The 15,734-nt window shown below is 37.9% G+C and overlaps 1 protein-coding gene across 1 annotated transcript in view; it reads left to right on the forward strand.

The window, feature by feature from the left end:
- RANBP17 (RAN binding protein 17) overlaps positions 1-15,734 on the forward strand; it is a 533,584-nt gene that overhangs the window by 410,585 nt on the left and 107,265 nt on the right. Inside the window, exons 17-18 of the mRNA XM_007939761.2 lie at positions 3,466-3,529; positions 3,621-3,729. Coding sequence (XP_007937952.1) covers positions 3,466-3,529; positions 3,621-3,729 — 173 coding nt within the window. The remainder of the gene's footprint in view (positions 1-3,465; positions 3,530-3,620; positions 3,730-15,734) is intronic.

The following is a 15,734-nucleotide window of genomic DNA, read 5'->3' on the forward strand; positions in this document are numbered from 1 at the left end:
ATGAAATCGATGGTATTTTAAATATGGTGGAATGTGGTAGATACTCCAAAAAGCTTGACACCAGGAATTGAAGCCATGCTTGGTGCAGTAATGCCCATCAGCTGGCTACTAAAGTGTATGGTACTCCTATAACTTAAGAAACCAGTTTTTATCCATTTAGTTATTCTCCTTTTTTACAGCATACAGATTTTCAGAATTTTCGTCCATCTACAAGAGAGACTATTATTTCTTCCTCTTCTTGCCTTTTCCCACCTGTCTCTACCTACCTCAGAGTTTTATAACCACATGGATACAGGATTGTTCTGGAAACTGTGTTTAGTGGGTTAATGTCAGCTAGGCTGTGGAGTTTGCTCTGACCTGAACATGATGGCTCATTAATGAATTAGTCCCTCTTGAAAGAAGAGGTTTTCCCTGCTCCTCCTGGGACCTAGTTCCAGCTTCAGTTACATCTCAAGAAGCTAGTTATCTCTGTAAAAACACTAACCTCTTTAAAACCAAATGATGTGATGTGACATAGTAAATAGAGCTTGTACATTAGAGTCCAGTAGTCCTGTATTTGCATCTTGGCTCTACCATTTACATGTGCCGTGTGTGACCTTTACTAAATTATCTTCCCGAAACTCCTACTACTGTTGCTATTACTGTTACCACTGTTACCACATTTACCGCTAGTAGCTGTTCTGAAAGACTCTCTAAAATCTAACCTGCCATAATTTATCTAATGTTCCTATCCAATCAAAATGGCACAACTTACATGAACCCCAGTCCCTTAGAGAAGAATAAGATGAAAGTATAAAAATCATAAAGATGATGTGTCCATTTGCTTTCTTTTTTTAAAAACATTACAGACCCTCTTAAGGACCATAACTAGCATTAATTTGAATTCCTTTAAGGAAACATAAATATGCAGATGAAATCTCATGTTTTTCTTCATTTAAAAAAAAGTAAAAAATACATTATTAATCTTTTTTTTCCTTTCGAATGTAATTAAAAGGCAGTGAGGCTGGCCTTGGTACAAAGTGCACAGATGCAATTCTGCAGAAAATGTGTCTTTGGCAGATGAGATTCTTCCTGTGAATGTTCTGTTTATTGCTACCATAAATATTCTATTGTCAAAACATGACTTGCTGTTTATTAACAGCACTGACAGGAAGATTCCTATTAATGGCAGCATTCTTATTGCCCACAGACTCTGTCACTTTTAACTTTGCAATTTTAAGAGAATTGTATTTGGTAATTACTTAAGATATTTCTTAGTTTATTGATCCCCACTCCTGTTTAACTGAGTAAAATTTGAGTGGCAGTTCTTCTCCACAGTGATTGACACTGGGAAGAATCATCACATCTGCATCTTTTATAGGCAGGGAAGGAGCTGCTATGTATCGGCCCTGATCTTGTTGTCCCCTGACCCTGCTCCAGGGACACCGGGCTTTGAACACTCACTGAGTGCAGTGCACTGAGAAAAATGTGTAGATGCAGGGTCTGCCCTTAGAAAGTTTACAGTCTGATATGGGAGTGAGCCAAAGTATTGCTTGATGTGCAGTAGAGTGGCTGCTTTGGTGTCAAAGGAACTTGGATCTAAATCTTACTAATTGTTTGTCTTTTGACAAGTTATTTAATTTTTTAGTTTGTTTCCTTACCTGAAGAAAATATATAGAAGCAATACCACCTATCTCATGGAATTATGAGAATTAACCCTGCACATAGTAAACGTTCCATGAGTGTTAAATCTCTGCATCATCATGTATTCCTCCCTGATTTGTAATTGGCAAAGACATTTTCATCATATGATCCTTACAGCAATCCTCTGAGATAGATTAGGCATAGATTTTTTTCTTCATTTGTTGGCGAGGGAAACTAAGGCTCAGAGAGGGACTGAGTATATTACTCAAACTCATTCAGCTGATTGAGTAGTATAGTCAAGCCTGAAGCCCAGGTTTCCTAACTCACATTCCAGTGTGTTTTGCATGCTTTCACACCCATGCCTGAGTGACTAGAATTTAAATTAGACTTATCAGTGCCATACCACAGTATCACATACAGAGTTGTATATTTGGAAATGATGTGCAGAGAAGGAGAGCAGTCAGTATTTTCCCTGGAACGTGAATAGAGCCATGTAAGATTACTACAACCTGCAAGGAAGGCACAAGTATATATAGAGAATGGCCTGGAGATGCCCTCCAAAAATTAAGCCAAACTCACTGCCCTCAAGTTGGTTCTAACTCATAGTGATCCCCATTGAGTTTCCAAGGCTGTAAATCTTTATAGAAGCAGACTGCCTCATCTTTCTTTTCCAGAGTGACTAGTGGGTTTGAACCACCAACAGAGCTCCCTAAAAGATACCCTAACTATAGTTAGAAACATGTGACTAGGGCAAAGTAAAGAAGCTCTGGTAGTGTACTAGTTGAGGCATTTGCTTGCTAACCAGAAGGTCAGTGGTTCAAACCCACCAGCCACTCCATGGAAGAAAAATGAGGCAGCCTGTTTCCGTAAAGATTTACAGCCTTGGAAACCCTGTGGGGGGTCACTGTGAGTTGGAATTGACTTGATGGCAGTTAGTTTTGAGTGAGGGTAAAGTAACAGAAGAGAGTGTTTGCATACTGAATAGAGTTCTTAAAGCCCTTCTATGATGGCATATTTACCAGAAATGATTTAGGCACCGTGTTCATAATTTGTCAACTTTACTCTCATTCTGAAGTAAACTTTTCAGGTGATGCAGTGCTACAGTAGAAACAACATAGTCTTTACAGTAAAACCTCAGTTCAGATCACAGTACTCTCAATCCAGAGCTGGTTTAATCTTGGGCAAGCAATTTAATTTCTCTGGGCTTCTGGTTCCTTGTCTGTAGAATAGAAATAGTAAATAATATTTAACAAGTGATTGTGAAGATTAGGTAATTTAATATATGTAAAATGGCTTGCACGTATATTTGAGAAATATTTGCTCCTTTTAAGCCCGTCACAACCCTTGATGACATGCAATCTGCTATATCCCCCTGATTGTATCCTGATCTCAGTATAAAGCCAAATTTCCTTAGATTTCTCCTAACTGAGGTCATGCGTTCTCAGAATTGAATAACTTTCTTTCTTGATAGCCTATTATAGGTCTCATAATAATTATTTCATTATGAAGTTACTTTAAGAAAAAATTCTCAAGTTACACTCAAAATGTAAAAAGGGTCAGTTTAATTTTCCTCTATCAAGACTTTAATACTAAAGGAGTTCTTATCTTAATTATAAAATTCATTCTTCCTTTCCATAACTAGAATATGTATAAGGTATGAAAAGTAATTGCACTGCTTAATAATGGATTAACAGAATAAAAGATGTCTATAGGTATACTCTTTAGAAATAGTAAGTATTCTTCATAAGTATAAATTGTTGCCCTTATAGTTCAGTACTATTTTTTGATTTATTACATAATGATAAGACAATTGTATTTCCCCAGATTCCTTAACTTTTTTACTTATATCCTTTTAAAAAAACTTGTGAAGATAGATGCCGTGAAATTCATGCTAAAAAACCACACGGTAAGTCTTATTTCCATAATTAATGACTAGAATTTTCCTGATAGTTTAGATAAAGCATTAGTAACTTTGGATGCTCTTTTGCTTTCATTAGAGTGAACACTTCCCCTTTCTTGGCATCAGTGAATGTTACAGTCTCAGTGACTTCAGGTGCCGAACCACCTTCTACACAGCCCTCACTCGCCTTCTGATGGTAGATCTAGGTAAGGTTAAGACTTTGAACTTAATTAATAAGGGATCAGCCATATTCTTATGTGAATAAAAAAGTGAAATACTAGTGAGTACAATGTTTAACTTACTAGAATTTGCCCCCTTTGACAGTTTTCTACACCTTCTAAGGAGCTGAACATACGCTTACTAGCATCAGAGCCAAAAGAAAAATTTATGTTCTTAAGGTGACATATTTCACTTCAATTAACACTCACACTGATTCTTTACCCCAAAATTTCTTTTTTGGGGAAAAACACATCCAAAAATGCTAAAATTTGTCAAACATGTTAAATGTTTATCTTTGAGTAATGTTCCCACTCAACCCAAATGGCACAACTTACATAAACCCCAGTCCCTCATAGAGTAAGATAAAAGTATAAAGACCATAAAGATGATGAGTTCATTTGTTCTGTTAATTTTTGCTTCATTTATGATTAGTTGAAGCATTTCTTTAATGTATTACTTTTATAATGAGAAAAATAAGCTTATCTGTTAAGTTTTTTTTTTTTTTCATTGAGAAGCTGGAGTTAGTCAGAAGTATCTACAGGTACACCGTGCCTCAGAATGGGCACTTAAGCCACTTTGTGGTGACCATGTCACTCTGGGTTGTATTCCCCACTCCTTGCCTCCTGAATCTGAATATTTCAATCTAAATTAATCAGTTATAGCCATGTGAGAGAGTTCAATCAAAGACAATATTATCCTTAAAGAATGTAATACTGATGATGTTTTTTTTTCCCTTTCTCTTACAATGTATTGATTGATCCAGCAACTTAAAAATGAATTTTTTAAAACATGATCATACAAAAGAAAAGAAATTAAATAATTTTATTTTGCCCATAAAATACATTGAATCTTGGGCTGGAAAGTTGACTAACCCCTCTCTGCTCCACACTTGTATTATTTTCGTTTATTTCAATAGAATAAATTACAAGAAATACAAACAGCTAAAAAGTTGAGGGAAATGCAACTAGAATGATTAAGTAGCTTAGTGGGATTGATTTCTAAGTAAAGATTAAAAGAACCGTGTATGTATAACTTGGCTAAATGACAACCAGGGCTGGAGGCAAAGGGAACTGTCTATAAATATTTGAAGAGTGTAAACCAGGCATGCAAAACCCAATCATCTGCTACCTTAGGCAAGTGGGAGATCTAACTGAGTGACAGTTTTGCATACTGCATACCGGCCTGTATTATCTCTTGTCTTTTGGCTTGGATAAAAGAGGAGCAGCCCCAGACATTTTGTCATTGTCCTTGACAATCATTTAGAGAGCACACTATGCTGAGTTCTGAGGGCAAGACAAAGATAAGTCAGGCATACTGACCCCTGCCCTCAAGGAGCTTACCTTCTTGCTGTCCCAGTTGTTCACGCATTAAAGAAGATCTTGAAAACCCTCCCTAGACATAATATGTCCTACCAGCCATACAAATGACCTGGGGCAGGGGGCAAAGTTAAAGGAAATACTTGGAGGAGATTTCCTAGAAATAAATTCCTATCACTTAACATCTCAGGACCTGGAAATGGAACGGGTCAGAGTTTCCTTTTTCATATAGTCATCACAGACCAAGGAACCTCCCATATATTTATGGTCATTGAAACTGTAGGATAGCCCTTTCAGAGCCTAGACACAGTCCAGACTCTGTATTCACAGCACTACTGCACTTGTCATTGCATTGATAATTGATAGTCATGATGGTGCCCAGAAAGACTGTTTTGTACACTTCCTTTTCTGAAGACACATTTACTTTTATTTAATACCGCTTAATCTAAACCATGAGATATAAGAAACTCAAGTAAACATGTATAATTTGAATAACTAATTTTATAAGGATTTTATTAGGCTTCCCAGGATTAGATTCCTTTGAAATATTTAACTTGTAACAATATAAAATATAAATTGATATTTTTTTAGTTCAAAGTTTGAAGGAAAAAAAAGGTAAATATATGTATCTGTCATGTTACAAGCACTTTATTAGATACCTTGGGAGAAACAGAAGGAGAATAGGCTATGTGAAAGTGCGTCATGCACGGTAGGTGCTCAATATAAGTAAATTGAGTCTGGATGCAGATAAAATTAAAAACCATAGCAACTACCCTTATGGAACTTTTACACTGTTTGAAAAGAAACTTCTTTCTTATTCATCAGTGGTTTCCTTTTTGAAAATAATTATATACATATTATAAGGGAGCTCTGGTGGCGTAGTGCCAAAGGCACTTGACTGCTAACCAGAAGGCTGGTGGTTCAAACCCATCAGCCACTCCTCAGAAGGAAGGTTGGGCAATCTACTTCCGTAGTGATACCGCCTAGGAAACCCAAGGAAGGGTCGCTATGAGTCGAGTCCGACTCGACAGCACACAACAACAACAACAACACATAAAGAGCTTTTTTCATTTGTTAAGAACCAGAGTTGCTCTTCTTCCTAAAATATACTGAGCTCCTTGAGGACATGAGCTTGTCTTTCTCATGTTCTTCTAGCACCAGACTGTGTCTCAACATTGTATATGCTCAGTAAATGCTTGTTGAATGGATGATAATCAAGTATACTGTAACCAAGATGCCATCATCGTGGCTCATGGAATCAGCTCTGCCTGCCAGGTTCTCTCAGGAAGTAGCTTGATCATTGGCTTTTCTAAGACAAAACAAATCAAGTGGCTGATTACTTTCACAAGTGATTAGCTGCACTTGGCCAGTCTTGTGCCAGATTAGTCACTTGTTGCTCTTTCCAAAGCATGTTGCTTTATAGAGAATCATTTGTTGAGTGTTACTGAACATAGTTTCTATTATTTGAAGCCTTGTCTCACAAACTAGGTTGACGAGAACGTTGCTGTCAGAATTGCTATATATATGAGTTTATAGTTTCTATTGTATGTTCACTGTCGTGGAAACAAGGAAGAAGACAACTATTATTATCAAGAGAAGCACAGATCTATGTATGAAATTAAAGAAATAAAACTATTAGGTAATGAGAATCCTCAAATTAAAACAGAAATTTGAGGGCTTTTATGTCACTGCTTTCGGGTGAGGAAAGGGTGTTAAGAATCAAATTTTAAAAAAAAAGTACCTGTCTAATCTGCTTGCAGGGAGCTCTGGTAGCATAGTGCTTATTAAGGCACTTGACTGCTAACCAGAAGGCTGACAGTTCAAACCTACCAGTCACTCCTCAGAAGGAAGGTTGGGCAATCTACTTCCGTAGTGATACCGCCTCGGAAACCCAAGGAGAGGTCCCTGAGTCGGGGCCGACTCAACGGCACATAACAACAACAACAATCTGCTTGTAAAACATTGGATGTGATTGTTGGATTGAAACATAAAGCATATTCTAATTGAATCCTGCAAAATAAATTGAATATGTTTTGTGAATAAGCTGTATGTATTGGAGTGATTAAAAAAGGGGAACGAAAATCGGGTGTCACCTTAATTGATATTTACTTTGAAATGCATTTTGGTTTCTATTCAGTAATTTGTACTTCAGATGAATTTAATTGATGCTGTGCACCCCAGGTTATATTTTGTATGAAAAATGGGGTGTTTTTTGTGGGGCAATAAACAGTTGTACCATTTTATCAAATTGTTCCTTGGCTAAACTAAACAAAATGTTCAACTGTATAAAGAGTAAAGAGCTGTGATGGTGCGGTAGTTAAAGCATCCAGCTGCTAACCAGAAGGTCACAGCTTCAAACCCACCAGCTGCTCCATAGGAGAAAGATGAGATGGTCTGCTTCCATAAAGATTTACAGCCTTGGAAACCTTCTGGGGCAGTTCTACTCTATCCTATAGGATCATTATGAGTTAGAATCAGCCAGATGGCAGTGGGTTTTAGTTTGGTATAAAGAATAGAACTGAAAGCATTTCACCATCAGAATATTTTCTGTTTTCCAAAAATATAGGAAACATTTTTAAAGTCCATTTCTATCTAGTTGATTCCTACTGATAGCGACCCCATAGGAGAGAATAGAACTGCCCCATAGGGTTTTCAATGCTGTGTTCTTTATGGAAGCAGACTGCCACATTTCTCTTCCACAGAGCGGCTGGTAGGTTCAAACCATTGACCTTTTGGTTAGTATACGAGTGCTTAGCTGCTGCACCACCAGAGCTCCTTATAGGGAATATTAGCAATGCATTTTTTATATTGTAAGAAATTGTGAAAACAGACACAAAAAGTCCTTCACAAGATTGCACTCATGCAGAAGAATATGAGTGGCCGACCATATGTGCATGCATGTTAGCCCTTCCAAGAATCACTTAAAGTTCCCTAGGTTGTTTTTAAATTAACTTTGTCAAACTAATAAACTAAAGGAAGGGTAATATTACCCAAGTCAGTAAATGGAGACCCTCCAGGGAACTGTTTAATATAAAAATACTTGAATAAATAAAATCCTTCTTTGTTGTTTAATTTGAAGTGAATTCAGTTGACAAGTATTAGAGAAGGAATTGTAGAAAACTGCTATAACAAAGCTTTTCATTTTGTGAGAACCTAATATTATTAGTTCCAAACTAAGTTTTTTACTAGCCTCAAACTTAAAATTCTTATTGTCATTAACAGTTTTTTCCCTGGAACGTTTTATGATTGCACCTAATATTGAACCATTCAGATTAGAAGCATGTAGATAGAATTTGAGTGAACAGTGCTGTCCTCAGATACACAAACTCTTTAAGAAATAGTCATATTTTTAATGATCATAGGAGTACTACAAATGGTGTTTATGCTTGTTAAGAGATAATTCTGTTTTTATAAGTGAGGATAGTATAGTATCCATCCAACTTTGACTTAGAATCCATAATTGGCACCTAAAAATATCTCTAGCTTAAATTTGAGAAATTTTAAATAACAAGGACTTGAGTAAAAAGGGAGGAATAATCCAGAAATAGCTACTAAAGATAGAAATAAAAATAAAAGAGGAAAGAAATTTTCCAATTCCTTATTAATCAGAACTTTTACAGAATTATAGTTTACAGAGTGCTCTCACATACTCTATCCTATTTGATCCTGACAACAGATCCATGAAATACGTATTATTCTATTGTTTATCTGTTAGAAAACTGAGGTTCAGAGAGATTAAATGACTTGCCCAAGGTCAGTTCATATAACTGGTAGCCTCTGACCACACCTTCTCTTTCACTTCTGTTGAGCTGTTACTTTACCTTTCACTTCAATCAATTAGGGAAGATAACTTTTTTTTTCATTTTTGTTTGAACTATTTGGACTGAATGATTGATTTGGGGTTTAGGAGCATTGAGAAGAAGGAAGAAGAGATTACTTTCCAAGTTATTATGAAATAGATTCATATTTATAATTTGCCCCCTGTAGGTATTTACAGTTCTGTAGTCACTAAAAGTCTATAATACAATGTAATTTTTTAAATTTGTGAAATTTGTGATAATTGGCCAAAGCAAATGTCTTCTCATAGATAAAGTAGCATGGGGGTGATAGTCTGGATCGATTTGCCAGATGAGGTGCATGATCAGAAGTAGCTAATGTTCTTGATGGACAGGAAGAATACATCACTGTAGCACCAGTGTCCATGACTTGGCAGAGGCTATCTGGAAAATAGACATGGGGGGGGGGTGCAGTAAGGGGTAAAGAAGCAGCTGGAAATACTTAGAATCTATAATGAGATAATTAAGACTAATTAGCTGGCCCTGTAGGCAGAAAGCAGCCCATTAAGTCCAGATCCAGTGTAATAACTTACCTGGTTTTGAGAGTAGAGCGTCCAGAACACCTCAGGGAATTAGATGCTTCAGGGATCAAACTTTGAGGGTAGGTTTCTTAGAAAAGCAATAGCAATGATCTACAGTGGACAATGTGTTTTTCTCCTGGAACCTAAGATAAACAGCTCAAATTCCCTAGGGAGAGAAATTCCAGGGAGCCTTGGTTTTCTCATCTATTCAGTGGAGATGTATCCACTTTGAAGAGTTGATGTGTGGTTTAATTAAGGCATAAAAGGATCTTAGCAATTACTGTCACAAAACAAGTGCTCAGTAAAAATTAAGAAACAAATATTTACTGAGTGTACTATTAGAGGCACTGTCACTGGGACCTTAGAATGAGGCAAGCTTCGAGCCCTTAATGCTGCTCCACTGCCTACAGTGCCCCATGACTATTATTTTCCTATATACGCAAGAGGTGGTGCTACTTCCTGACAGATACTAAAACATCTTGCCCTACCTGAAGTCACAAGTCATTTCAAATCCAGCTACAATTCCTAGACAATATAGGGGAAAACTGAAATGAAAGCCTAGCTCAAGTTAGAGGAACCTAGCTAAGCACACTTTTCAAGTCTCCCTGTAATACAACTTCAGAAATGCTATCTAGGTGAAGCAGTGGAGAACAAACAGCCATTGATGTGGGCCTAGACCTATAATAGTAACTGGCTCCTCTGAGATCATCTGTTGTTACTTGGTTTTGAATAGTTTTCTTCACCCACAGCCTCTGTGTCTCTTTGTTTCTCTTAATTCTTATTTTATACCACAGCTTTACAGCAAGAGACTTGACTTTTACAGATTATATTTGTTTCCTATTGCTACTGTAACAAATTACCAAAAACTTGGTGGTTTAAACAATACAGCTTTATGATCTTACATTTATGGAGGCCAGAAGGCCAATGTAGATCTCACTAGACTATAAAGTCAAGGTTTCAGGAAGGCTAAATTCCTTGTAGAGGATCTAGGATAGACTGTGTTTCCTAACCTTTTAGAGCTTATAGAAACTGCCTCCTTTCCTTGGCTCATGGCCCCTTTCCTCCAACAACATTACATTTGACCCATTTTATGATCCACGATAATCCCTATTTTAAAGTCAGCTGATGAGCAAATTTAATTCCCTTTGTTATGTAACCTAACATATTTACAAGTTCCAGAAATTAAGCCAGTAGATATCTTTATCTTTGGGGGACCATTATTCTGCCTACCATCCTGACCTATCACTAATTTCAAAGTACTTCACACACTACCCACCAAAAAAACCAAACCCACTATCATTGAGTCAATTCTGACTCACAGAGACACTATAGAACAGAGTTGGACTGCCCCATTGAGTTTCCAAAGGCTGTAAATCTTTACAGAAGCAGACTGCCACATCTTTCTCCCATGAAGTGGCTGGTGAGTTCGAATCACTGACCTTTTGATTAGCAGCCAAATGCTCTAACCACTGCACCACCAGACCTCTTTCTTCAAACAATACCTATATAGTAAATTCTCAGTAAGTGTTAGCTGCCATCATTTATTATCACCATAGTTATTTGTATTACTTGCTCCTCCTGGCTCACTCTCCAACCCTTGCAATTCAGCTGCATTTATATTTAAATTTTAGGAAATGTTCTACATACATTTAAGGGTAAAAAGGGGAAACTACATTTTTTGGTTTAAAAAACTGAGATACAATTCACATACCATAAAATTCACCTTTATAAAAAGTATAGAGTTTGGTGGTTTTTAATATATTCACAAGTTGTGTAGTCATAGCCACTATCTAATTTCAGATTTTGGTCATTATCCCCAAAAAACACCCTGTATCTATTAGCAGTTACTCTCCATTCTCCCCAACCCCTAGCCCTGGCAACCACTAATCTACTTTCTGTCTCTATGGATTTGCCCATTCTGAACACTTAATATAAATGGGAATTATACAGTGTATGGCCTTTGTATATGCTTTTTATCACTTAGCATGTTTTCAAGGTTCTTCCCAGTTGTAGCATATATTAGTACTTCAATTTTACTGGTTTTTATGGCTGAATAACATTCCGTTATATGGCTGTCCCACATTTTGCTTATCTGTTCATCAGTTGATGGACATTTATTTCCACTCTATTGTGAAATAATACTGTTATGAACATCCACGTACAAGTTTTTCTCTAGATCTGTGCTTTCAATTCTGTTAGGTATATACCTGGGAGTGGAATTGCTGAGTTATAGAGCAACTCTGTGTTTAACTTTTTGAGAAACTGCCAAAATGTTTTCCACATTGGCTGCATCATTGTATATTGGTTGCATCGTTGTATATTGGTTGCACCATTGTACATTCCCACTACTTGAGTCTTGTATTTGTACCCTCCCCAAAAAAAGTCCTACAAATAAAATATCTGACAGCCTACATACTAAAAGAGTTCATTACTATTTTATTTTAATGTGACTTCTCTGAAAAAAAAAATGTATTTGGAATTCATAAAATAAATAACTTTCTGTTGAATCAGATCCTCAGAAACCCAATCTAGGTGATTAGCTTTGGGTTTTACCTAAAAGCTGAAGAAATTGTCACTTGTTATCTATGCTTAACTGAGAATTTAATATTTACTTTTCCTAATGCCAGTGAAAATATTAGCCTATAAATTGGCACTTCACTTTCAAATCTTACTGGTCTCTGGGCCTTTTTCTTATTGTTGTTGTTGTTGTTATGTGCCGTCGAGTCAAACCCGACTCACAGCGACCCCTCCTTGGGTTTCCGAGGCAGTATCACTACAGAAGTAGGATTGCCCAACCTTCCTTCCGAGGAGTGGCTGGTGGGTTTGAACCACCAGCCGTCTGGTTAGCAGGCAAGTGTCTCAGCCACTGTGCTACCAGAGCTCCCTTTTTCTTATTAGAAAAAAAAAAAAAAAAAGTGCTGGAAGCTTCAATGATAATTCATAAAATGATCACATATACATTTGGCATACTACATATATGACCACATACTTGAATATGAAATTATAAGATAATGAGCTCATCTTTTCCCCTTTGGCATAACTCTGTGGGTTAAACAAATGAAGAAAAAGTCTTTAGTAGATGAAGTATAAAGTTGTTTACATGATGTAAACAAAAATGGCCAGTTCTTCATCTTAGGTGATACAACAGATCACGTTGTAGTAACACGGGCACAGTGTTAACTGCAGCATAAGCATTTCTTTGGTAATTATCCACTGATGTCTTACCTTTGTCTACCTTAAACTCAAGTGATTGCTTAGAAATTTCTTTCTCCTCATCAGAGGCAACCTAGTTGTTCTCCACCCTCCTCTGAGTTTCCATGGCTCAAAACTCAAGATTCTGTGACCCTGACTTTAGCCCCCACTCTGATGCTTTCCACCCCATCAGAGACATTGGAGGCAAGCGTGAGTTTGGGATTAAAGCAGACGTGCTTGGAGATCCTGGCTCACTGACATGCTCCAGCTGTGTAATGTTGGACCAGCTATTTCTTTGAGCTACTCTTTTTTTCATATGTAAAATGAAGGAAATCATACAACTTCATAGGATTGTAGTGTCTGTTAATGACTTGCAACAGTGCTTTGAATGTAGTAAGAGCTACATAAATGTTTGATAAAAAAATTTAAGTACCCTAATTATCTAGTGCTGATATAACAGAAATGCCACAAGTAGATGGCTTTAACAAACAGAATTTTTTTTTTTTTCCTTACAGGTTAGGAGGCTAGGAGTCCAAATTCAGGGACTCTAGGGGAAAACTCTCTCTCTATCTTAGTTCGTTGTAAACTTCTGTGTGGCTTGGCATCTATCTTCCGCAAACTCTGCTTTCTTAATCTACTCCTTATGCATCTTGTAAGAGATTGACTCAAAATATAGTACACTAGTCCCATCACATTAAGATAACTTATTCCCAAATGGGATTATAACCACAGGAATAAACCAAAACCCAGACTGCCATTGAGTCAAATCTGACTCATAGTGACTCCCATTGGGTTTCCAAAGCTGTGAATCTTGACAGAAGTGATGGCCTCATCTTCCTCCTGCGAAACAATAGCTGGTGGGTTTGAGGAGCCAACCTTCTGGTTAGCAGCCCAAATGCCTTACCCACTACACCACTAGAGCGCCTTATAACCACAGGCATAGAGGTTAGAATTTACAATACATATTCTAGGGGGACACAATTCAATCCATACCAGTGCAAAGTTCCTTGCCCACCCATAATGAGTATTCAGTCAATAACTACTGTTATTCATACGCAATGTATTACACAAATATATCTGTAGTACCAGGCCCTGTTCTAGCCAATAGGATAACAGACCAAGTTTCTCTATCATGATTACCTTCAAGTAGGAAACACAGACAATAAATGAGAAAATATGTAAATTAATAGCCAGACATACTAAGTCCCGTCAGACAAGTAAAGCAGGTTATGGCTTGGAAAGTGACCAGGGGGACGGCAGATGCTATTTTAGGTAGGGTGATCAGAGCAGGCCTCTCTGAGGAAGTCACATGAAGTAGAGTTGCTGCCCTCTTTACTCAATAGTATTTCCTCCTTGATTTCTCCCCCACACATTTTGGGGGCTTGTTTCTGTTGTCCTGATAGCCCTAGGTATCTTAGCCAATCAAATTTTAATTGGCTTGAGAAGGTACAGTCAGGAAGTTTTTTGATCTGTGGCTTAGTATACTTTGAATACTAAGTGTAGTATACGAAGTGAAGGGCCAAAATGTTGAAGTTCTCAATTTGTCTTCATTCTTGGTGGACATCCTTACCTTGGAAAAGCTTTGCTTTCAAAGGAATGATATTGGGCTAGTAGCCTGACAGTCATACTTCATCTGATCACCTTGTTGTTGTTGTTGTTATGTGCCGTCTAGTCGGCCCCAACTCATAGCGACCCCTCCTTGGGTTTCCGAGGCAGTATCACTACGGAAGTAGGACTGCCCAACCTTCCTTCCAAGGAGTGGCTGGTGGGTTTGAACCGCCAGCCTTCTGGTTAGCAGTCAAGTGCTTTAGCCACTATGCTACCAGAGCTCCTGATCACCTTAGTAAGTCCTTATTAAACTCAAGACAACGAAAATACTAATGGCTGTCATTTAGTAGGTACCAGGCACTGGGCTTGGGGCTTTACAGATATTTTCCCATTTAACTTCACAGCTAACTTTATGAAGTAAATATTATGCTTCTTAACTACAAATGAGAACCAAAAAACCAAACCAAACTCACTGTCATCAAATCAGTTCCAACTCATAGTGACCCCCACAGGGTTTCCAAAGTTGTAAATCTTTACAGAAGCAGACTACCTCACCTTTCTTCCATGGAACGGCTGTTGGGTTCAAACCACCAACCTTTTGGTAAGCAGTCAAGTGCCTTAACCACTACACCACCAGAGCTCCTTACAGATGAGAACAATAAGGCTTAAATGAGTGAAGTTACTGCCTCAAAACAGACAGCGACCAGTAGCAGAGCCAAGGCTAAAGCTTTCTGATTTCAAAGCATCCACTTTTATCAGCACATTTATGTATTTGAACTGATAATTATCATTGCTGTCATTAATAATGCCACATTTAGAAAATACTTTGTTAGAAGAGTAGGATTACATAGTTTAACTATAATGGACATGTGTATTTTATATAAATATATTAATTTTTATTGTGATTTGGGTGAAAGTTCATAGGGAAATTCATTTTCCATACAGCACACACATTTTGTCTCATGACATTGACTGCAATTCCCCACAATGTAATAGCTGTCTTCCTGCTTCCTCTCCATAATTAACTGTGGTAGTTTGGTTTGTGTGTCAACTTGGCTTGGCCTGGTTGAGTGGCTGGGCACCTGGTGGTAGTTAATCCCCATGAGGAGACTGGTAGTCAGCTCCATGGTGGGATCTACCACAAGCAGCTGAGTAGCTACCTTTGGGTACGTGGTCTGCTTCCTGTATATAAGGAGAAGCCTTTGGGGATGGTTTCTAGCCTTTGGCATGCTTGGACCCTGCATGTAGCTGTGTCATTGCTCAGCAGCCTGCTATGCTCTGCCGACCTTGGGACTTACAATGGACTTAAGTTAATGGCCTGCCGTGTGGTTTGGTAACATCGGGACTGTGCCTTATGACTTATCAACCTTGGGGCTTCTCATCCTCAGCAGCCAGCAGCTGTCTGAGTGAAGAAACACCTCTAGCTCCAGTGGGCCAGGAGCAGGAGGCAGAGCTGGACCCCAAAGTTGAGGGGGCTTTCACCCAGCCCCTAGAGCTTGGCACTTTGAACTTGGACTTAAAGCCTCCAAATTGTAAGAATAAACTCCTGTTTGTTAAGGCCATCCCATTTGTGGTATAT

This window comes from Orycteropus afer, unplaced genomic scaffold (assembly GCF_000298275.1).
Source record: "Orycteropus afer afer isolate SDZICR_OR568_19922 unplaced genomic scaffold, OryAfe1.0 scaffold00062, whole genome shotgun sequence".
NCBI lineage: Eukaryota > Metazoa > Chordata > Mammalia > Tubulidentata > Orycteropodidae > Orycteropus > Orycteropus afer.